The sequence below is a fragment of the Dama dama genome, chromosome 18 (assembly GCF_033118175.1).
Source record: "Dama dama isolate Ldn47 chromosome 18, ASM3311817v1, whole genome shotgun sequence".
NCBI lineage: Eukaryota > Metazoa > Chordata > Mammalia > Artiodactyla > Cervidae > Dama > Dama dama.
Window position 1 is genome coordinate 94,757,941 of NC_083698.1, and position 23,256 is coordinate 94,781,196.

The window sequence follows — 23,256 nt, forward strand, 5'->3', positions numbered from 1 at the left end:
CTCTGGTGGCTCAGTGGTAAAGAATGTGCCTGAAACGGAGGAGATGCAGGAAACGCAAGTTTGATCCCTGGGTCGGGAAGATCCCCTGGAGGAGGGTATAGCAACCCACTCCCGTGTTCTTGCCTGGAGAATTCCAGGAGGAGCCTGGCCTGCTACAGTCCACGGGGTCTCAAGAGTCTGACACAACTTAGCAACTAAACCACCCACCACCACCACCATACAACATTAAGTCTTTCAGACTTCCCTGGTGGCAAAGACCACTTGCTTCAGTGCCCAGGTGAATACAAAGCACCTGAGTCAGCATTGGACGTTAGCCTCTCAGCAAGACCACAGACCTTTTAGGGAGAGTGGGAAGGGTACTGCCTCTCTGGAAAAGTCTAGACACCAATTTTATTTCAGAGGCCTTTAGAGGATATCCATGGTCCTTCTGGCTGGAGTAGGTGTTCAAATGCTCCTCTCTGAGGCTCTTTACCAAAAAAGAAGCAGAAGGCTTCCTTTGACTGGTATGCAAGGAGGAGGTGGGAGGGCAGAAAAAAATGGATGGGTTCAAGAACAGGGCCTTTGCAGCCTTTGGACTCTTTCTGCTGCTTATAGAAGAAGAGAAGCATTTCTCTTTTCTCAGAAAGGTCATGTGGATGAGGGGCAAGGAAGAAAGAGAGAGAAAGCACCCACAGTTTTATAATTGGTGGTGTTTGGCAGCATTGCCTTGATCTGAGAGGTGCTGTGGGGAAGTTAAGGGTTATGAAATTCATGCTCTCAAATTCACAGAACCCAAAAAATGACTTTCTAAGGTCTGCAGCTATGCCAGTTGAAAATAATCCCCAGGCTAAAGGTGACGTGAATCTGGAAAGGCGAGTCTTGAAACCAGTTCTTCTTAACCCCTAAAGCAGGAGCAGCTGTGGGTGACCTGGTTTGAAATTGTCTTGCCACTGGAGGATGAGCTACCATGACTCATCTCTTTAAATGCTTATTAAAGACTGGCTGTCATATTTACTACATTCAAGCCTCATTTTTTGTGATGATTTTGAAACTCAGGAAGAACAGTAACACATGAGTGATGTTTTGGTGGCAAATATTAAAGAGACTGGATGCAGACAGCTGTGGAAGTCAACATTTGGTGTTAAACCCGCGAGCCACTTCAAATTCTTTGGTGAGATAATCTGAGATAACAAGGATTCCACTGAGCCTGGAAACTCGATCATGACATTTTTATTACAACATAAGTGAATATTTGTTAAATAAAATTATGTGACACAGTAATACCAAGAGTTCTCCTTCAGGACTCTCCATTTTTTCAGACAAAACATTTTCTTAAGGAAATTTTACACATTGCTTCAGAAATGCAAGGCAAATTCCACTTATATGAGGTATCAAAAGTAGTCTAACAATTAGAAAGTTGAATGGTAGTTACCAGGGGCCATGAGGAGAGGGAAAAGTGGAATGTCGTTTCATAGGTATTGTTTTTGCAAGATGAATAAGTTCTAGAGATCTTTCACACAGCTGTGTGCATGTAGTTAACTGTTCTGTACTGTATTCCTAGAAATGGTTCAGTTCGAATGGTAAATTTCATATGACATGCTTTATAACCACAATAAAAAAAAAGAAAGATATTAAAATGGATTAGGGAAGTAAGGAGCGCCATTTAACAAGCATTTAATTTTAGATCAGTGCCCTACTTCCCAGGTGGCCCTAATGGTAAAGAACTCGCCTGCCAATGCAGGAGACACAAGAGATGTGGGTTCGATCCCTGGGTCCAGAAGATCTCCTGGAGGAGGGCATGGTAACCCACTCCAGTATTCTTGCCTGGAGAATCCCATGGACAGAGGAACCTGGTGGTCTGCAGTCCATGAAGTCTCAAAGAGTCAGACATAACTGAAGAGACTTAACATGCATGCATGCCTTGTGGAAATATCTTCTGATTCACTACTTTTGTGATTCTCCTTTAGTTAGATTCCAGGTGAGATGACAGAGTAATGGAAGTTTCAGCCTATAGATGTTATTCAGTGTCTCTTGAGGGACACCAGAGGTAGCCATGAGAATGCCAACTATAGAAGAAACTTCCAGGGTTTTTAGATGCTACAGTGACCCAGCATCTAGTAATGGCAGAAGGGTTCCATTGAGTCACAGGCAAGTTTCCACTGATGTCACACTCTGAATTATTCTTTGAGCGAATGTGACAAAATGTGTCTGGGTTATGACTGTAGCGTGTACAGTGTGGCATTCATGAGGCAAAATGGGAGAATCCATGGTTGTCCAGGCTACTCCTTCACTGCTCTCTGGGCAAAGAGTCGAGATTTGGAGGGGGTGGTGTTGAGCAGAATATTTGATTTTGTTTATGAATGAAGTCATTGCTGTAAAACTTTTTGTGGGCAAACAATTTGTATTCAGACTAAAATAGTGTTTAAATATCTAGTATTGGCTTCCCTGGTGGCTCAGTGGTAAAGAATCCACCTGAAATGCAGGAGCTGCAGGAGGTGTGGGTTTGATCCTTGGGTTGGGAAGATCCCCTGAAAGAAGGCGTGGCAACCCACTCCAGTATTCTTGCCTGGATAATCCCATGGACAGAGGAGCCTGCAGGGTTACTGTCCATAGGGTTGCAAAGAGTCAGACACGACTGAAATGACTGAACACGCACACATCTAGTAACAAAAATGAAAATGTCATTTGTCTTTAAAAAGGTTGTGCCCTTCTTATTCCTTTTTATTGTTTGTTTGTTTCAATTGACTGCCACGTAAGTTTGGACTCGATTTATCAGTACAAAAGTGCCTTTAATTTGTTTGTGGCAGGGTGAATGAATGAACTGTCACTGTTATCACCAGTCCTGAGAACAACCCTCTCCTATTCAGGGATCTTCTCCCCTCGGGAGCAGCTGTGTGTACCCTCACATGGTGCTCGGGGACACCAAGTGTGGGCCTTTCTGCTTGGTGACTAGAGGAAAGCTTGTAGATCCATTCTGATAGGCATGGAGCCCCAGAGCAGATGCAGGACTGTCAGACTATTACCCAGTGTCCAGAGACTGAGGCCTCAGCTGATCCCCTCCCCAACCCTCATGCAGGCAAAGCCCCAACACTGAAGGTAGGCTGTGAGGCTAATCTGCTTTCTGGGCAATCCCAAACTTGTCTGTACCTTTGTTTTGCCTTTGTTTTAATCAGACAGCAATTCCTGAAAGAGACAGTGAGCATCAGAGAGAGCCAGGCAGAGACAGTGAGAGGTTAGCCTGAAGAAATCAAGATGTGCCTTGAGGATTGAATGTAGAGATATCAGAATCGGACCTAAAGACAGCGCAGCAGAGACACCGATGAACACAGAGATAAGCGGAGTGATGATGTCAAAGAGAACATGTGATCTTAGAAAGAAATTGAGTAGAAAAGTATATATCAGAGTCTGTATCTGAGGGGTGTACAAGAGAGGTATAACTGGGGAATGAGAACTAGAGAGACTGGCTGGTTAGTCTTCTGAGCCTGAGAGCATGAGGATGCAAAGTAAGACTTTTATTTGATGATAAATACCTATTTCTTCATCCTGATATTTCTTCAAAAGATTCTGCAGCTTGTGCTGCTAGGTAAGGCTCTCTTATTCAAAGATTTTAAAGAGGTTGAGACCAGCATTCATCATCATTAAACGACAATTGTTAAAAACCCATTTCAGAATCAGATTTAGCTCAGTGAGTCCTCGCTTATTCAAAGACTGGACTTCTTGCAATTTTAGCCTCTCAAACGCAGTCATAAACCTTGGAGAAACTGGAAACATCTCTGAGCTGGTGAGGAATCTTAATTAGAACTGAGGTGATTTACTCCTGGCAGGGACTTTCATGGATTAACTCTTCTTTAACATAGAATGCTAAAAAGACTTGCTATCTTATCTTTCAGGCCAAGGCCAGTTAGAAAGAACAAATTGCAAAGGTCAAGTTATGTTGGTAGCAGAGGAAAGTGCACTCTTACAGCCTGACTCTGAGGAAGGCTGCAGAAATATACCAGATTCAGAGTTAACAAAGCCTGGGAAATTTCAGGGTTGATACAAGCAGCCCAGCAGACTGGACAATGCAGGTCCAGGTGTCTCCCCTTGTAACATTTCATAGTTAGTTAAATTTGAGAAGTAGAGGGATCTTAGATCTTATCTAACTCCTACACTAGGATGTCTCCAAGACACTAAATAAAAATGTAAGACATTTCATATGTATAGTTTAAAATATATCAAGTTGATAATTCTGAAATGAAAGATTTGGCATTTGAAGGGGTAAATTTTTGTCATCTGAAAATCACTTTTATTTGGTGCACTTAATTCTCTGAGGATGCTCAATAATTTTAGCATTAGAATAGACAGACCAGGGCATGGGTGCCACCTCTCTTGTCAGGATGACCCTCTCTGCATTAGCTTGGCTTCTCTGTTCAAAAGGCAAGGCATAACAGTAGCATTTCTGTGGGCCTCCTTCATATTTCTCCGCTAAATTAGACTAGCCTTCAGGAAAGAAGAAGCTTGGTATATGTGTCATAACTGATCTTTTGACTGATTCTTCTTGGGGACTTTTGAAAAAGTTGAGAAGTAGGCCCTTAGTTAACAACATATTTATTTGGCTATGGCTCTAGTTTCTTTAGGGCTTCCCAGATGGTGCTAGCAGTAAAGAACCCGCCTGCCAATGCAGGAGACACAGGAAAGGCAGGTTCAAATCCCTGGGTCGGGAAGATCCCCTGAAGGAGGGCTGGCAACCCAGTCCAGTAATTTTGCCTGGAGAATCCTGTGGACAGAGGAGCCTGGAGAGTTACAGTCCGTGGGATCACAGAGTCGGACATGACTAAAGTGACTTGGCACACACCCATAACTAGTTTCTTGATATCTTATTACAGAACTTTGGAAAGACGTTCATTCAGTCCAGCACCCTGATCTCTTAGGACCAAAGAAATCTGCTCCCCCCTCCACCTTCCTGTCACGCCCAAACTTCTATGATGCCTCTCCTGTCTCCTTCCTCACTCCTGGGTGTTTGTGTCATGGGCAGCCAGTGTTAAAGCATAAGTTGTTGCTGTCGCTGCTGCTAGACTGCTGCAATTCACCAGGCCAACCATTCACCCTCTGGAGGCATCTCGAATTACCATCGCAGCCCTTTTTTCCATCCCAGGTCACATTATGGTATAAATCACCATCTTTCGCTTATCAAGAAGTTACAAGGGGCAAAGAGCAGCAGGGTTCCTTATTTGATCTCTGCAGCTCTGAGTTGGCAATGTGTGTTCTGTGGCTGGTCTCTGTAAATGGAGTAGAGAATGAGGAGTTTCTGGATTACTGTGTGCTGGTCCCCGCTCCATGGCCCTGGTGCGGGTCAGTCCCTCGGGGAGATGCTCTCGGACCTGAGGACCGCATCAAGTCATGCCTCAAGGCACGGAAGAGGCTGAGGAGGGACTGGGCCCAGACGTCCTTCTGATACCCTTGGGACAAGGCTGTGCGGTAGGCCGTGTAGGCTAGAGTCAGTGCTGTCCTTTCAAAGTCCTCTTTCTTGAGGATGCCTGGGCGGCTGGAGAGGCTGGCACTCAGCCGCCGGATGTCGGGGATGCTCTTGGGGATCACGTCATTGCAGACAGCCCGGAAGTCTGAAGCCTTCCGCAGGGAGGCCAGCTCCTCGTCCCTGATGGAGATCTTCAGGTCAGGGCTGATCTCAAGTTCAGCCAGCAGGAACTGAGGAGAAACACGGGATGTGGAAAGGCATGAGGCACCCATGGTCATTGAGGACATCGCATTACCAGATTCATGATTACATGTGTTCATGTAAGGGAGGCGGCTCACAAACAGCTTCGGAATCAAGAGACCTGGGTCCCAGGTCTGACTTTCCCACTGTGTAACCCTGGATGAGTTACTTCACTTCTCTCAGCCTCGTTTTATCCCTCTGTGAAGTGGTTAACAACAACAACACTTCACTGGGAGAGTGTGAGGAGTAAATAAGACAAATATGGGCAGCATCTAACACCATGCCTGGTTCAAACCACTGTTAGGTGACTCTGTTGTTTCCACTGTCCCAAGTCACCCCCTTCTCGCCTTTCTCCCTCCTGCCAACCAAAAATCTTCTACAGCACAAACTGGCTATTTTCGATACTTTAAAATCAGAACCTGGGTATTCGAAGGATGCAGAGAATTGTGCTAGGAATTAAGTGGGCTACAGAGAGCTGTCCTCATTTGTTACCTGTTCTTTAAGGATGGGGTAAGGTCTGTCATTTGCACCCCCTGCTCTGTGCCCGGCTCATATCAGGAATCTAATAAGTCCTGACTCTTCCCTCTGGCTCTAGCATTCCCCAGCTCTGACCCATTTTCCATGCTACTGTCTCTTATCTTCCTAAAGCAGATCTGTTCCTCAGACTCCCATGTTCATAACTTGGCAAAGGCTATGCATTTTCCAGTTTGCTCCCTGAGGCAGGGTTTGAAATCTGCCGCCTGGCTCAGTCACTTGGCTGTGGCAGGCTGTCTGCTTCTTAGCCAGACAGCTGTAGTCCTGGAGGACCTCAAGGCAGGAGGGGGACTTGGGTGATCACTGGAGCCCCTTGTCTAACAGCTGAGGAGACTCGGGTCCAGAGAGACACCGTGGCTTATGTAAGGTCACGTGGCCGACGGGTGGCAGAAGCAGAGCTAAAGCTCAGATCTCGAGTCTGCATTTTCACCACTGAACCAGGCCACAGGGCCTTGGGAAATTCACTGTGGTCTGGAGAAGAGGGGTCATCGTGCCAGAGGTGTGAAAGGCAGAGGAAGAGCCTTTGGGGTGGCCCCAGACTCGAAAATGGGGCTCTCCCTGTGTGAGGTTACCGAGACTCAGTGCCACTCAGACACCAGGTGTGGCATCATCTGGGCACTGCTGACCCATCCTGGCTTAAAGCCCTGGTGGGGGCAGACTGCCCTCTTCTGCTGCTTGGGTGCTGGTAGGGGCACCTCTGAGCCAAGTCTAAATCTCTAATTTGCCTCCACTGAATTCCTAATGTCGTCCGTCCCTGGGATGACAGGTGGGACAGGAGAGGGGTACAGAGACCACTAGCCTTTGAGGTGGGCAGGATTCTGGGACCTCCACACACAAGTCTAGTCTGGTTCCCCAGGCAGCAGAGGCCACCCACTGTCAGGGGCTCAGGTCACTCCTCCAAAAACCACAGAGAAGGAGCAGTGCCTGCTCCGTGACTTGGGTTGCTCACTCTGCCCTCTGCCTACCTCATAGAGCAGCTCTACTTCCTCCAGGGAGCTCTGCAGGATGGGGTTCAAGGGCAGCGATGAGGATCTCTTTGGCCGGTGGGCGGCAGGGAAGAGCACGGCTGCAAGAAATTAAGAGTGAGCTTGAGGGCTTGCTGTGTGCACTGGCTTTTCCCCGCGGGTGAACTCCAAGGTCAGCCAGCCACTCTTGAAAGTGACTCCGATTGGTGGTGGATGCAGAGGGGGAGAGGTGACAGACCGCCCTGGTGTGTCCCAGAGAGTCCCAGGCATATCAGAGGTTACTATTTCACACCAATGATTACAAACCTGGCTTCTCATCAGAATCATTTCAGAAAGTTTTGAAAAATACGTTTGTCTAAGGAGTATGAATCCTCATGGGCCTTTATGTTAGAACAAAAACATTTATAATAGTTATGACATAGGAGCAACCTGAGTGTTCATTGACAGATGAATGGATAAAGAAGAAGTGGTACGTATACATAAACAATGGGATGTTACTCAGATATCAAAAAGAATGAAATAATGCCATTTGCCGCAACATGGGTGCACCCAGAGATGATCACCCTAAGGAAAGTAAGTCAGAGGAAAACAAATACATGATATCCCTTATATGTGGAATCTAAAATAAAATGAAACTTATTTACAAAATGGAAATAGACTCACAAGCAGAGAAAACAAACCTATGGTTACCAAAGGTGGTGGTGGGGGGGATAAATTAGGCATTTGGGATTAGTAGAGGCAAACTATTATATATAGACTAGATAAGCAACAAGGACCTATTGAATAGCACAGGGAACTATACCCAATATCTTGTAATAACATGTAACGGAAAAGGATCTATAAACAGAATCTTGATGTGTATAACTGAGTCACTTGGATGTACACCTGAAACTAACACATTAGAAATCAATTATATTTCAATACAAATAAAAAAAAGAGATGAGCAAACCATTGACCACCACCTCCCCCAATTCAACAAACAACTCCCTAATGCTACTGTTCCCTACTAACACTGCACATTTCAGCACTTTATCAGAATGAAGTGTACTGGTTTATGTTTATTGACAACCCTTTGAATCAGAGACTCAGACATCTGGCTTATTCCCCTGCCACCTGGAGGAGAGCTGCCAGGAATCTAAGCACAGGTGATGAAGTGTAGGAAGAGAGCTGCACAGACCCTGACACTGGCTCTGGGGGTGTGTGGTGTCAAGGGCTTGACTCAGAAACGCATTTGCTATAAACTCAGTGACTTGACACAGAAGTTCCTCAGTGGCTGCATAGAGATGTAGTGGCTGGGAGGAGATGGGCAAGCTGCTAGAGGCAGACAGGACCAAGAATTAGGAGCTGACGGAGGACACGAGAAAGAGAAGACAGAATATTATAGGAATTATTGTTGTTGTTTAGTCACTAAGTTGTGTCCAACTCTTTGTGACCCCATGGATTATACCCTGCCAGGCTCCTCTGTTCATGGCATTTCCCAGGCAAGAATACTGGAGTGTGTTGCCGTTTCCTTCTCCAGGGGATCTTACTGACCCAGGGATCGAACCCATGTTTCCTGCATTGGCAGCTGAATCCTTTACCACTGAGCCACATGAGAAGCCCACTGTAGGAACAGTCATTAGAAATTGCACTTCTCCTGGACCCATCAGGCTAGAAGCAGGTGGCCCCATCCACCCCCACAGCCCCTCCATGTCCCCAAGACATGGTGCAGAAAGGATTGGCAAGCCCACTGTCAGCTGTAAGAAAAATGGGCCACTTCTTTGAGACACTTGGTTATGATCTACCAGAAGCTTGGGCAAGTAGCTATAAAAACTGGTGAGACTTCAAGGGAAGGTTCATTCCCTGAAGTTGTGCAAAGCACAATTTGCATAATTGTACATGATCACTCAGTTTCTTGACTATGGTGACCTTGGACCCCCAGGGAAGGGTCCAGTGATGTCCAGAGTGCAATGTTGAAGAAGGGAACTGCAGAAGCATTTAGAAGGATTTCTATCAGAAGTGATAACAGTGAAACGTCTTTGATGTAAAGGACATTTCCTGAAAAGCTCACTGGTGGGAACCTAACCTCCTGGAAAAACTGCCTGGCTATAGAATTGCTGTAACACTGCCATCTCTGTAATCCGTTTATTATCTAGCCCACAAGTTCCTCAGGGGCTTGGATAAGAACGCTTTCAGATTTCTGTCTGCCCAGCGGAGAACCTGGCAGGCTTTCAGGGTGCACACAAGTTGCAGATGTTGGCAGACTAAATCCCTACATTGAAGGGGACCTTGACGGGCAGAAGGACAGCCCTCCTTCCCCAGACCACCTTGGGGGACAGAGCCTACGAACTCCAGAGCAGTAGTTCCTCACCCAGAATTTTAGCAGAATTTGTTCTCTTTGCCAGAAAAGTGCCCCTTTCCCACAGAATCATAGATTTTACGGGCTGAGTGAGCCTCTGCTCACTTGAGGCCTCTGCCTGTGGTCTCAGGTGGAGCCAAAGAGGGCAAGGCATCTATTCCTCATGTTTGTAACCTTGACCCCACGTGAGCGTCACCCAGGGCACCTGGAGAAGTTCTGATTGAAGTGACTAGTGATTGGGATAGTCAACTTTTTGAAAGCTTTCTAGGTGCTTCGAATGGCAGCCTGGGTTGTGAATCAGAGGGTGCTTGACCAAAAGCTGTGTAGAAGGAGCTGGCCAGGCTGAGTGGCCACTCCCAGTTTAGCCCGGGGCTTCTCAACCTTGACCATGTTGTAGAATCACCTGGGAGCTTTAAAGACCTAAATGCCCAAAACTGCCTCCCAGGCATCTCTGGGGTGGATGGATGTAGGCGATGGGACTCCTGACAGCTCCCAGGTATTACAAAAGGTAGGCAGGGTCTGTAACCACTGTGCTATCCAGACCCACTGCCAAGCAGTGGGTGCACTGCCAGAGTTGAGAGTTGCTTCCCATCTGACAGGGCCTTATGCGAGCATCTGAAGAGATGAAAGAGACATCCTAAAGGAAATCAGTCCTGAATATTCATTGGAAGGATTGATGCTGAAGCTGAAACTCCAATACTGGCCACCTGATTCTCCAAGCCAGGCTTCAGCAATATGTGAACCATGAACTTCCAGATGTTCAAGCTGGTTTTAGAAAAGGCAGAGGAACCAGAGATCAAATTGCCAACATCTGCTGGATCATTGAGAAAGCAAGAAAGTTCCAGAAAAATATCTATTTCTGCTTTATTGACTATGCCAAAGCCTTCGACTGTGTGGATCACAATAAACTGTGGAAAATTCTGAAAGAGATGGGAATACCGGACCACCTGACCTGCCTCTTGAGAAACCTGTATGCAGGTCAGGAAGCAACAGTTAGAACTGGACATGGAACAACAGACTGGTTCCAAATAGGAAAAGTACATCATGAGAAACACTGGGCTGGAAGAAGCACAAGCTGGAATCAAGATTGCCGGGAGAAATATCAATAACTTCAGATATGCAGATGACACCACCCTTATGGCAGAAAGTGAAGAACAAAAGAGCCTCTTGATGAAAGTGAAAGAGGAGAGTGAAAAAGTTGGCTTAAAGCTCAACATTCAGAAAACTAAGGCATCCGGTCCTATCACTTCATGGCAAATAGATGGGGAAACAGTGGAAACAGTGGTGGACTTTATTTTTCTGGGCTCCAAAATCCCTGCAGATGGTGATTGCAGCCATGAAATTAAAAGACGCTTACTCCTTGGAAGGAAAGTTTTGACCAACCTAGACAGCATATTGAAAAGCAGAGACATTACTTTGCCATCAAAGGTCTGTATAGTCAAGGCTATGTTTTTTCCAGTAGTCACGTATGGATGTGACAGTTGGACTATAAAGAAAACTGAGCGCCAAAGAATCAATGCCTTTGAACTGTGGTGTTGGAGAAGACTCTTGAGAGTCCCTTGGACTGCAAGGAGATCCAACCAGCCCATCCTTAAGGAGATCAGTCCTGGGTGTCCATTGGAAGGACTGATGTTGAAGCTGAAGCTCTAATACTTTGGCCATCTGATGTGAAGAGCTCACTGGAAAAGACCCTGATCCTGGGAAAGATTGAGGGCAGGAGGAGAAGGGGATGACAGAGGATGAGATGGTTGAATGGCATCACCGACTCGATGGACATGAGTTTGGGTGGACTCTGGGAGTTGGTGATGGACAGAGAGGCCTGGTGTGCTGCGATTCATGGGGTCACAAAGAGTCGGACATGACTGAGCAACTGAACTGAACTGAACTGGTGTGAAGAACTGATTCATTTGAAAAGACCCTGATGCTGGAAAAGATTGAAGGTGGGAGGAGAAGGGGACGACAGAGGATGAGATGGTTGAATGGCATCACCGACTCGATGGACATGGATTTGGGTGGACTCTGGGAGTTGGTGATGGACGGGGAGGCCTGGCGTGCTGCGGTCCATGGGGTTGCAAAGAGTTGGACACGACTGAGCGACTGAACTGAACTGAAGAGAGCAAGACCCTTGTGTCCTCGGATACAGAGATGGAGGCACAAGGAGGGGTGCGCTTTCCTTGGCGGGAGGAGGAACAGATGTGGGCTATGTCTTCTTCTGACCGTGAAACCCCTTTTCAAGGTAAGATCTGAGAGCAACTTCTTTGTGTCTTCTCTGTGATTGTGAAATGAAAGGTCTTTTTCTCTTTTAAAAAAAAAAAAAAAAATCATTTGGCAGCAGGGGAAGAGCCAAGAAGGGAACAAGGTCCCAGCATGGGCCCTGAAGTTATTCAGACCTGCACTTTCTTCACTCAATTGTTTCCCCGGGAACAGTCACTTCCTTTAAGGTGCAGACACGCTGGTAGACCACTAATTCTCAAGAATTGGGAAGAAAAGGCTTCCTGATGAAGGCTGTATTTAATAATGGAAACACTGTTTCCAGTAGCCCTTGTTCTCAAAGTTTTTAAAATAATAACAGTTCAGGGAAGATTGTTAGAAATAAGGTCAGCCTCTGGATGGGGCTGGTTATTGCTTCAGAAAGTCTGTGTGGGGAGCACAGGAATCTCAAAGATGGACCCTCGCCCCTTCCTCCCATCCCCACCTCTGCACGTACCCCTCGGGTTGCTGCGGCTGCTTGACGGTGCGGGTGGGGCAGGGGGCTTTTTGTACCTTGTGAGCTAAGTGTTCACATTCCATTTTATAGATGAAGAAAATTAGGGGCTAAGAAACTTGCCTTCAGCCACCCAACTGGTTTGTAATAAGGCCTGAGATTAAAATCTAGGTCTCATGGGCTTCAAAACACTCCTATATTTAAAATAGATAACCAACAAGGACCTATTGTATAGCACAGGGAACTCTGCTCACTACTCTGTAAGAACCTAAATAGGAAAAAAAAGTTGAAGAATAGATCCATGTATATGTATAACTGAATTACTTTGTTGTATACCTGAAACAAATAAAACACTGTTAATCAACTCTACTCAATACAAACTAAAAATTAATAATAACAAATTAAAACCAACAACCAGGTGAACAAAAACTCCTCCAATCTCACTGACGCGGTGTGTGTGTGAGCTAGTGTGTGTGTGTCTGTGCTAGACGCTCAATCATGTCTGACTCTTTTCAATCCCTTGGATTGTAGGCCACCAGGCTCCTCCATCCATGGAATTCTCCAGGCAAGAGTACTGGAGTGGGTAGCCATTCCCTTCTCCAGGGGATCTTCCGACCCAGGGTTTGAACACAGGTCTCCTGCATTACAGGCAGATCTTGGTCTGAGTTACCAGAGGAGTCCTACAGGAAGGATACATGTAGTTAATTAGAAATGAATGAATGCATATGGTGTAAAACATACTCTTGAATGAATCACACATATTTTTAAAACAAATCTCTAACTTTGATTTATAATGTGTTATGCAAAGTTATTTCCCTGGGCTCCAAAATCACTGCAAACAGTGACTGCAGTCATGAATTTAAAAGACGCTTCCTGGAAGGAAAGCTGTGACAGACCTAGGCAGCATATTCAAAAACAGAGACATCACTTTGCCAACAAAGGTAAGTATAGTCAAAGCTGTGGCTTTTCCAGTAGTCATGTACAGATGTGAGTTGGACCATAAAGAAGGCTGAGCGCCAAAGAAGTGATGCTTTTGAACTGTGGTGTTAGAGAAGACTCTTGAGAGTCCCTTATACTGCAAGGAGATCAAACTAATCAATCCTAAAGGAAATCAGTCCTGAATATTCACTGAAGGACTGATGCTGAAGCTGAAGCTCCAATACTTTGGCCACCTGATGTGAAGAGCTGACTCACTGGAAAAGATCCTTACCCTGGGAGACATTGAAGGCAGGTGGAGAAGAAGGTGGCAGAGGGTGAGATGGTTAGATGGCGTCACTGACTCATTGGACGTGGATTTGAGCAAACTCCTGGAGATAATGAAGGACAGGGAAGCCTGGTGTGCTACAGTCCATGCAGTCTCAAAGAGTCAGACACAACTGAGCGATTGAACACCAACATTCTCAGGAGGGGCCTGAAATGCTGCCTGACCATTACTCACGTTTCCTGATTCCTCTCACTCTATTTCAGCATGAAATAGATGACTCAACACCTCCTCCTTTCTCCTGATACCAGTTACCCACCTCTTGCCCAGACCTCTGACATCCCTTCTGTTATTGTTTCCCTGCTCTCATTTAGAGCTTTGGACCAGGTCTCCAATAAAGACTCACTCACCTTTCCACCTTTCTCTCCCACATCATTAGTTTTCCCTTCTCTACTGATTTTTCAAACTGGCATGAAAACACATTGCTGCTTCTTAAAAAAAAATCCTCCCTTGCCAGCCGCTTTTTCTCCTCATCCATCTCTTTGTATTGCTGACTCCTGGCCTCAGCCTGTGTCAGGATGCGTGACTCCTCTCTCCTCACCACCCTGACTTCCGTACTGATCGTCCGCTTTGTATTTCCAGGTCAGACTTCTAGATACCCAACTGCCTACAGGAATCTCCTTTTGGATTTGTAATAGTCGTCTTTCCTGATCCCTGACCCCATGCCAGTCCCCACCATCCCTCGCACCTGTTCCTACTCTCCTGATTTATCTGCTGTCTTTCCATCTCTCACAGCTGCCCAAGCCAAAACCTGGGAGTCATGAGTCATCCTTGCCTTTTCTCTTTCACATTTCACACCCATCCAATCAGCAAATCTTGTTGGCTTTACCTTCAGAACATACCTGGAATCTGGCTACTTCTTACCACATCCCTGCTAACCTCCATGTATCTAAACCTTGAACATTTCTCCTAATGGTGCTTCAGCTTCCATCCTTGGCTGCCATCATCATCCTCATTGCATTCTTTTTTTTGACCATGCCACGCAGGGAGGCATCTTAGTTTGCCTACCAGGCATGGAACCCATGCTCCCTGCAATGGAAGCCCCGAGTCTTAACCACTGGAAGGAAGTCCACCTCATTGTATTCTTTTTTTTTTTTTTTTCCTCATTGTATTCTTAACAAAGCAACTAGAGCAATTCTGTGAAAACATACGTTCCATGATATCAATCTTCTGCTGGGAAACTTCTGTGACTTCCCATCTCCCTGAGAGTAAAAGCCAAAGATCTTCAGATGTAGGAAATGGCAGCCCATTCCAGTATTCTTGCCTGGAAAATTCCGTGGACAGAATAGCCTGGTGGGCTTCTGTCCGTGGGGTTGCAAAGAGTCAGACATGACTAAGCACCTGGGCACACATAAATATATGTATTCTTTTTCATTGTAGGTTATACAAGATGTTGAATATGGTTCCTTGTGCTATACAGTAAGTCGTTGTTTTTATCCATTTTGAATATAGTAGTTTGTATCTGCTAATCCCAAATTTTTAATTCATCCCTCTCCCACCCATTTTCTCCTTTAGTAACTGCATGCTTGTTTCCTGTGTCTGTTTCTGTTTTGTAAACAAGTTCATTTGTATCATATTTTAGAGTCCACATATAAGTGGTATCATATGATATTTGTCTTTCTCTGTCTGACTTCACTTAGTACAATAACCTCTAGCTACATCCATGTTGTTGCAAATGGCATTATTTCATTTTTATGGCTGAGTAGTATTCTATTGTAATCATGTACCATATCTTCTTTATCCATTTTCTGTCGGACATCTAGGTTGCTTCCATGTCTTGGCTATTATTGTGAATAATGCTGCTATGAACATTGAGGTGCATTATTTTTTGGAACTGGAGTTTTCTTCAGATATGTACTCAGAGGTGGGATTGCTGGATCATATGGTAGCTCTATTTTTAATTTTTTGAGGAAGCTCCCTACTGTTCTCCATTGTGGCTGCACTAACTTACATTCCTACCAACAGTGAAGAAGGGTTCCCTTTTCTTCACACCAGAGAAGCTACTTTTAATTATTTCAGTCAAGGCTGGCACCTGTCTCGCTCTCTATGCCTTAGCTCCTTCAAGCTTTCTTGCCCAGATGTGCAGGCAGAAGCCTGCCTAACGGGAGAGCCTATTTTTGCTTTGAGCCTGATCTTCTCGTTGACTTTTATAACCTGTGACAGAAATCTCTTCTTCCCTCCCATCTCTCAAATAGGTTAAAAAAGCAAACAAACAGAATGGTATTAAGACTATGGCTTCTGGGTAACTGTGTACAGCATCTCTGCCAAAGACCTTCTTGGAAAGGACTCAAAAGATAGACCATATCAAGCCAAAATAAAACCATATTTCTACTGAATCAGTTGAAGCAGCTCTATGGAAACAGCCACGGGCGTGGAAAGGAAAAGCCCTCATTTATAACAGATCTTTTGCCAAATCCTACTGATGTCATTTTCTTTTTGGCTCCTGGGCCAGCCCTTCAGACAGCGGTCCCCTACCTTTTTGGTACCACGGATTGGTTTCGTGGAAGACAATTTTTTCATGGACTGGAGCGGGGGATGGTTTCAAGATGATTCAAGTGCATTACATTTAATGTGCACTTTATTTCTATTATTACATCAGCTCCACCTCAGATCATCAGGCATTAGTTGGGGGGTGGCTGGGAACCCTTGCCTTTATTAACATAGTGCCATTCTGAAGAAGCCAGAATCTCAGTCCCTTGTGCTGGGCGTCTTCCTGGAGCGCTTCTCAAAGGGCTGCTGTGAGTCGGCTCCCCTTGGCCAGAATATGCCACTGCCCAAGGGGAACCCCACCGCCCAGGGGGAGCCCCACTGCCCAAGGGGAGCCAGGGGATGCTGGGAGCACCTGGAAGGGATGGAGAGGCAAGGATAAGGACAGCAAGGCTCTGCTGTTAGAAACAGCGCGGGAGTGAGGTCGAGCTCTAGGCTTTCAATGGAGGGATCTGGGGCGTGCTCACTTCTTCCCATCCTCCAGTTTTCCTACCTGTTAGTGTTCAGAATAGCAGCTGACTAAACGCAGTGACGTGCAGCAGACAAAGTGGCTACTCAATCATGCTGGACCAGTGAGTCAGTCCCTACCGGGGGCCCTTCCCTCCGTGGAACATTCATGATTGAAAACACACAAAACACTGAACTGGACACCTTAAAATGACACCGAGGAACCACCTTCCTTACGAAACTACTTTTAAAAGAAATAACATGTATATGGAATAAAAATTAAATATTTATAGGAATTCATGCATGCATTTCTTTCTGTTTTTTTAAGACTGGCTAGGTTCCCTGCAGTCCCTCAAGTGGTGCGCCGGCAGGACCCGGTGGGACGAGGACTTGGGCCAGGTGTGTCCACTTCCAGGAGGCCTCGCTAACCACAGGTGAGTCATTTAATCTTCATCCAGCCGGTGAGGCTGGAGCAGCCATGCTGGCCCAGGGAGCTGCCTCCCAGGGCGGAATCCTAGAGAGCAAGTCCAAGGGAGAGGCAGGGAGAATGGTAGGGGAAAAAAGATGTCCTGCTGCAGGGCGCATTCCTGTTGGGTTTATTTCCCCACTTTCACCCATGGAGCCAGGCGGAGGGGGAGGGTGGAGGCCGGGGTGGTGCTGCGGAGCAGGGGCTGGAGGACTTTGTAGGGAGAGGTCACCCTCCGACTCTTTCCATAGGGAATTCTTCTCAATTAGGCCTGGCGGTGGAGGCAGGGGTGGGGCTGGGCTAAGGATGAAGGTGAAAGGGACAGTTTAAACGTTTGGAAAAATTGGTTTTCCTTTGGGTGTGACTCCCATCCCATCTTAAAAAAATGACAACTGTGGATTCTTTTCACAATTAGACAAAATGTTAAAAATGAATAAAAAAAAAATCAACCACGTGGAAGACTTGATGATGGTTGGAAGGGCTCCCATATCATTTGTTGGCTCTGAACGCTGACATGAGCCGCTAATCCAGCACTTAGTATCAGCGGCCTGATGGAGGCCTCTATTTCAGCTATGTTGGCTTTCTGTCTTTATATAGATCGTTATTGATATGGGGGGGCGGGGGGCAGACCTTCCCCAGGGAGGAGTGGGTAGAGGGCCAGAGCAGCTGCCTTCAGGATGTTGCTGTAGAACCCACAGGTTTTCTGTTGAGAACCTCACACTTTCTTTAATAAAATTTTTCTAAGTGGTGGGTAATAGTTGACCTTGATTTAACTCCTCATTATTTAGGAAGTGTTTTATTTACATTTTTGAATATGACCCTCACATGACAACGCCATGAGGGTCACTTTTTGTTATTAATATGTTATCTGTTCATGAACTAAAGCTCAGAGAGGTCAAGAGACTTGCCAGACATCACACAGCCAATTAGAGGCAGAACTTAAAATTTTTGAGTTCCTTGCAGGGTAGGTAGTTCATGATGCAGCTATTGTATTTACAAGACTTGTAAAAAAAAAAAAAAAAATTGAACCATCTCATTTGGCTTTCTAACAGCCTGTGTGTTAGGAAGAGTGGATATTATCATCCTTTTTTAATAGGCAAATGAAGGAAAGCCCCAGTTTCACACAGGGGTAAGCGGCAGAATACAACACCGAGGTCTCTTTGCTCTGTGCTTCCAGGTATTACCCCCCAAATTTGTGCACATGATGAGCAGGGAAGTGTGTGTGTGTGATGTTCACTGGAAAAAAAAAGGGGAAATGCTTCATTAATTATTTGTCCCTGGGCAAGAATCATTTCATAGCCCAGTATAGAGAATTGGCAAGTCCCTAATCTCAGGTTTACAAGTGAGGGAGTAAGAACCCTAATAAGTGCCTTGACTTTTGCTTTCCCCCATATCAGATCCACCTGCTCCACGCTGCTCTGTGCCCCAGCTGGCTGCTGCCTCCTTTCCTGACTCTCTCCTTGAGAACCAGGTGGGGGCTCATCCCCTTGCTGCTATGCCGTCTTCACCCCACTTTGGATCTCTGGGAATACCAGCAAACCTGACTTCTTTTTCCAGTTCTTTCCAGGACAGAGATCTCATTGACTTTAGGCAGCAGAAAGATTTCAGTTCAGATCGGCATGCAGCGGTCAGCGCTATGGGTCCCTCGCTTCCTAAGTGATAAACCTTAGTTGACTGGAGGTGCTGCCAGTGTCTGCCCACAGGAGCCAGAAAAAGATGCCAGCCCAGCTCTGAGGGGCTGTGCCCCGAGGGGAAGGAAGTCGTCCGTGGGGAGAAGCCTTACTGGGCTTCTTCCTTTCCAGGGGAGGCTGGCTGGGGTGGTAGCAGCCGGGCGGACAAGAGGTTGCTGAGGGGATTACTATTCCTCTTCTGTTGCTGGGCCAGCTCTCTCCAGCTGGAAAGGTGTGACCACTCCTGCTCGGGAAGCAGTGTGGAGCCCTCCACGTGGACACACCACGTCCCCCAGGGGTCAGAATTCTGGCCGGCCAGCACCCCCAGAGCCATCATATTAGCATCAGCCCTGGGCACCTGCTCTCTGCATGCCCTGCCCAGCTGGTAGCAGCCTGGGGGGCACTCGTGGGAGTCTGTCCACCTTCTACGAAGCAAAGATGACCTTCTCCCCGGCCTGTCAGGAAGGGATGCTCTCTGCACTCTCCACCTCAACCCCGTTTTCTCAGCAGCTTTGATTTTTTTTGGGTGTCATTTCCCCCATCACCTTCTAACACCTTCTAGCCTGTTGAGAAGCATAAAGTGTTTGACAAAGAGGAGATCAAAGGAGGGCACAGGGCTTCTAATTTCCTTCTGTTCCCTCTACCCCTCCAGATTCCTAATGATATTCAAGAAAGAATCATAAGCATCAAGTAAATAAAGGAAAGGCAACTCACCCCTGGTCCACCTGTGAGACAGAGTGGCCTGAGCATCGGAATACAGCAGCAGAAGCAGCAACGTCTTCCAACACATCTTTTCCTCCAAAAAGGTGAGACGTCGCCCTCAAACCCAAGGGGACCCCAGGAGCCACAGGTATGCCTGTCCTGGTCCTCCCAGGGAGGTGGTGAGCTTCCTACCACCCCTCCGTCTTCAGACGTGCAGAGATGCCCTCTCCTGCCTCCCAAGGGTGGAGTGGGGGTTACTCCTGGGGAGGACAGGAGTGGGACCTCTGTTACTCCTACTCTCTCTGGGATTGGGGCACTGGGCTTCCACAGAGAGACTCTGTTTTTGAGCACATCTGGAGTGACTCACGGGGCATGTGATCTCTCTGGCAGTGGGGCGGGTAAATATAATTTCTGTTCTTGAGTTCCATGTGTTGGATGCACCCACTGGAATTTTTCTTTAACAAACAGACTCGCGGAACTTGTTAGAGAGCCCGGCAAAGAGCTGGCTGCTGTCCCTGTATACACACACACACACACACACACACACACACACTCTCACACCAGCGCCAGGGGCGAGAGCCACAGCGCGAGCCGGGAGACTTGCCTGGCAGACGCCAGGACTGACTGAACCCAGAGCTGTGTCCAGAAAAGCAGAGTCATTGTGGCGTCTGGGCTGAGTGTCCGCTGTTGCCCTTGTGTGGAGCTAGCCCTCGTGAGGAGCAGGAGAGCTGCTGTGGTGTGTAGGTATTGTAGGGGCAGGTGATGATCCAGGGGCCCATAGGTGACCCCATTTGCATTCATGACACCTCGATTTCTGGACTGTCTACACATGGTCCCAAACCACTTTGATTCTCCCAAGCAAAATAGTAGTGTTTTTCCATGATGATACTTTTGGCATTTGATTAATTTTTATTGAGATATACTTGACATATAACACTGTATAAGTAAGTTTGAGGTGTACAGCACATTGAGTATTTTTTTTTCCCCTTTGGTTTCACTGGGTCTTCACTGCTTTGTGGGCTTTCTCTAGTTGTGGTGCCTGGTCTTCTCATTGTGGTGGCTTCTCTTGCTGTGGAGCACAGGCCCAGCAGCTATGACACACAGGCTTTGGTTAACCTCAGCATGTGGAATCTTCCCGGATCAGGGATCGAACCCATATCCCTTGCATCGGTAAATGGGTTACCTATTCACTGTACCACCACGGAAGTCCTCCAATGTGTTGATTTGATATGCTTCTCTTTTGCAATATGATTGCCACCATAGCCATAGCGAACAACTCCATTATGTCGCTGAGTCATCATTTCTTTTTTTTTGGTGAGAACATTTAAGATCTGTGACCATTAAAAACAATTTTTTTTTAAGTTTATTTTTGGTTTGCGCTGGGTCTTGGTTGTTGCACAAAGGCTTTCTCTAGTTGTGGCGCATGGGCTTAGTGGCCCTGCCCCCTGTGGGATCTTCCCAGACCAGGGATCGAACTGGTGTCTCCTGCTTTGCAGGCTGACCATTAACCACTAGACCACCAGGGAACCTCTCCACAACCATTTGGAAAGTCCTGCCACAGACACCTTGATTTTGTCGCGTACCATGTTCTTACCTTCTCTGAAATTATAGACGTGTGATGAGAAAGCCTGCAGGACATTTTTTTAAAAGAAATTTTCTAAATAGACTCTAATGGAAGTTGCAAACAAATATCTATTTCACTGAACTATTCCCAAGCTTTGAATTTTTAAAAAATATTCTAATAACCATCAAGAAGGTGATGTGAAAACAATTCAAGAATTTAAAAACCCCCGTTTTGAATGAGTTTTTCAAAATTACTGTTATGTACAAGTTGTTAGGTAAATTGCAGATTTTTTTAAATTGAGATATTATTAATTGGTTGTTTTGATCTTTATTTTAAAACCAAATGTACGTCTTCTCATACACTTAAATTTGTAAGAGTCATTCTGTTTCTAGTAGTTTGGGTTTTTTTAATTGTTAGACTCTTTGTTTGGTAACAGAAACTAGAGTCAATAACCACTGAGGTCAGAAAAGGCAGAATTCATAGAACTCTACCTTCTAATACCTATGACAGTATTACCACTCTTGATGTCTTTTTTTTTTTTTTTTTTTTGATGTCTTATAGATATAAAACTCATCTACTCAACTGCACTGTAAACTAATGTTAAAACTTTACTTTCTTTAAACAGTCTTTTTTTTTTTTTTCCTTCTTAGAAGTTTCTTTGGGAGTTTGTCTTCTAAGAAATGGATAAAGCCACATTCTTAAAGCATTTGAACTATAGGGTAAGCACTGACCAAACTGCTTTGGAGTAAACAGCTAATCCTAAAAGAGAGAGGAAGCAAGCCATGTGGATTTTTCTCTCTTTAAGGTCTTTAGAGTTCATGAACTTATATTTGGGATTGCATCAAGAACTCAGGGAACAATACTTTAAGTCATCTTCCTGAAATACTGTAGGGTTCTTTAAAAATTTGAAATGTACAAAATATGTGACCTTATTTATTTGTTGTATATTTAGAGCCATAATGGGATTTTTATTTCTACATTTTTAATGAATTTACTTTTCTGGGGAAAGGGCCTTGCTTTTAGAGTTAAAACCCTCTTTTAACTTACAGAAGAGTTATTATTTGCTTGTTTGTTTAATGTGGGTCAAAATTTCCATGCTTCCTGTTCCTCGGTACCTTGAATCTGATCGTAAGAATTTCTTACTGTCATAAGAGCTGGCATGCCTTCTGAGGTAAAGGAGCACCAAACAGGATTTCCCAATCAGTCTCAAGACTAGAACATTATAGAACAGTAAACATTTTGAATAACTTTTTTCCCCAGATAAAATCCCTGCTTCTAGCCTACTTCCGCCAGGAATTGGTTGGTAAAGAACTTTGTGTGTGGGACACAAACAGACCTTATCACAGCCACCTATTTGTTTTTGTGGAAGGGTAATTAGATCACAAAAATCCACTCTGCTGTATTCCAGGAAAGTCAAGTCCATCAATTTTTTTATAAGAGGTATCACAGCAAAATCAAACACTACCTTATGGGCAGGAACAAAAGGCAAAGCAAACTGCTAACGAAAGCTCTATTATCAGAAATTCCTGATTTCCCCCCGGAAAAGAATTAATTTTAATCCCTCCCTATAGTTATATTTAAAAACATTTGCTATCTGCTGTCATACCTTCCATAATCATTTTTCTCCAGTGCAGACAGTACTAAACTCAACTATTTATGCAGCATTGACTTTAACACTTAAAACTGTAGATAGGCCTAGGTTAAGATCACAAATAAACTAAGCACCTGTGGTGTGTTTATGTGATGCTTTAAGTTATTCAAGGCTTTTGCCATCAGAACTGAACACCAAGCATATTTCTCAAATAGATGGCTTACCATATGATCACATATGTTGTATTTTTATCTTTATTTTTTACATTATGAAAAGTATAGGTTAATTTGTTTATTTCTTATAAATCTGTATTTATATGTATATAAAGTGCTGTACAATGAGTGTAAATATGACTTCTGGAAAGTTTTAGACTACATTTAGAATCCCTTTAAAATCAAAATGCTGCTCAAATGAAAGTTAATTTAATATCTAGGTGCTTACTTTTTGTTTTACTGAACTTATAAGACTGGAAAAAAGATCAACACAAGTAGAGTTACCTTAAATTTATATATTTGTGCAGCAGATTATTTTTGTAGACTAGAGTGGGAATTTAACTGGCAATTTATAATATAGCTTACAGCTTTTAAAAAACTTTTAAAGAGATTAAATTTAAGCTATTAAATATTTAGATTTTGCTTTCAGACTTTATAATAGGACTCCTTAAAATCATGTTATATATTTTATAGGCATTTAATTCCTAGTTTATTAAAAGTACTGGTTGTTAAATTCATTTGATTTCTTAAGAACAGTTATTTAAATTAGTTTTAGGAAATAGGATCTTCATTTCAAGGAAAGAGAATCAAGTTTGCTATTTTGATAATATTACCCTTAGAAAGGGAAAATGTGAATAATA

At 44.9% G+C, this 23,256-nt stretch overlaps 1 protein-coding gene across 1 annotated transcript; it reads right to left on the minus strand.

Annotated features, from left to right (window-relative positions):
• Positions 1–1,193: 1,193 nt before the first annotated feature.
• FAM180A (family with sequence similarity 180 member A) lies at positions 1,194–19,496 on the minus strand. The gene is made up of 3 exons (XM_061165876.1): positions 19,261–19,496; positions 7,174–7,274; positions 1,194–5,664 (listed from the first exon to the last, which is right to left on the minus strand). The coding sequence occupies exons 1-3, from the start codon at positions 19,334–19,336 to the stop codon at positions 5,272–5,274; spliced, it is 570 nt and encodes a 189-aa protein (XP_061021859.1). The 5' UTR covers positions 19,337–19,496; the 3' UTR covers positions 1,194–5,271.
• Positions 19,497–23,256: the final 3,760 nt, after the last annotated feature.

Bases quoted from the DNA above. Each gene is read 5' to 3' on its own strand.
- FAM180A (XM_061165876.1), bottom strand. From the start codon at position 19,336: ATGTGTTGGAAGACGTTGCTGCTTCTGCTGCTGTATTCCGATGCTCAG. The intron at 7,275-19,260 runs GTGAGTTGCCTT...AATTTCTTGCAG, and splicing joins GTCTCACAGGTGGACCAGGG to CCGTGCTCTTCCCTGCCGCC. The intron at 5,665-7,173 runs GTAGGCAGAGGG...GTTTCTCCTCAG, and splicing joins AAGTAGAGCTGCTCTATGAG to TTCCTGCTGGCTGAACTTGA.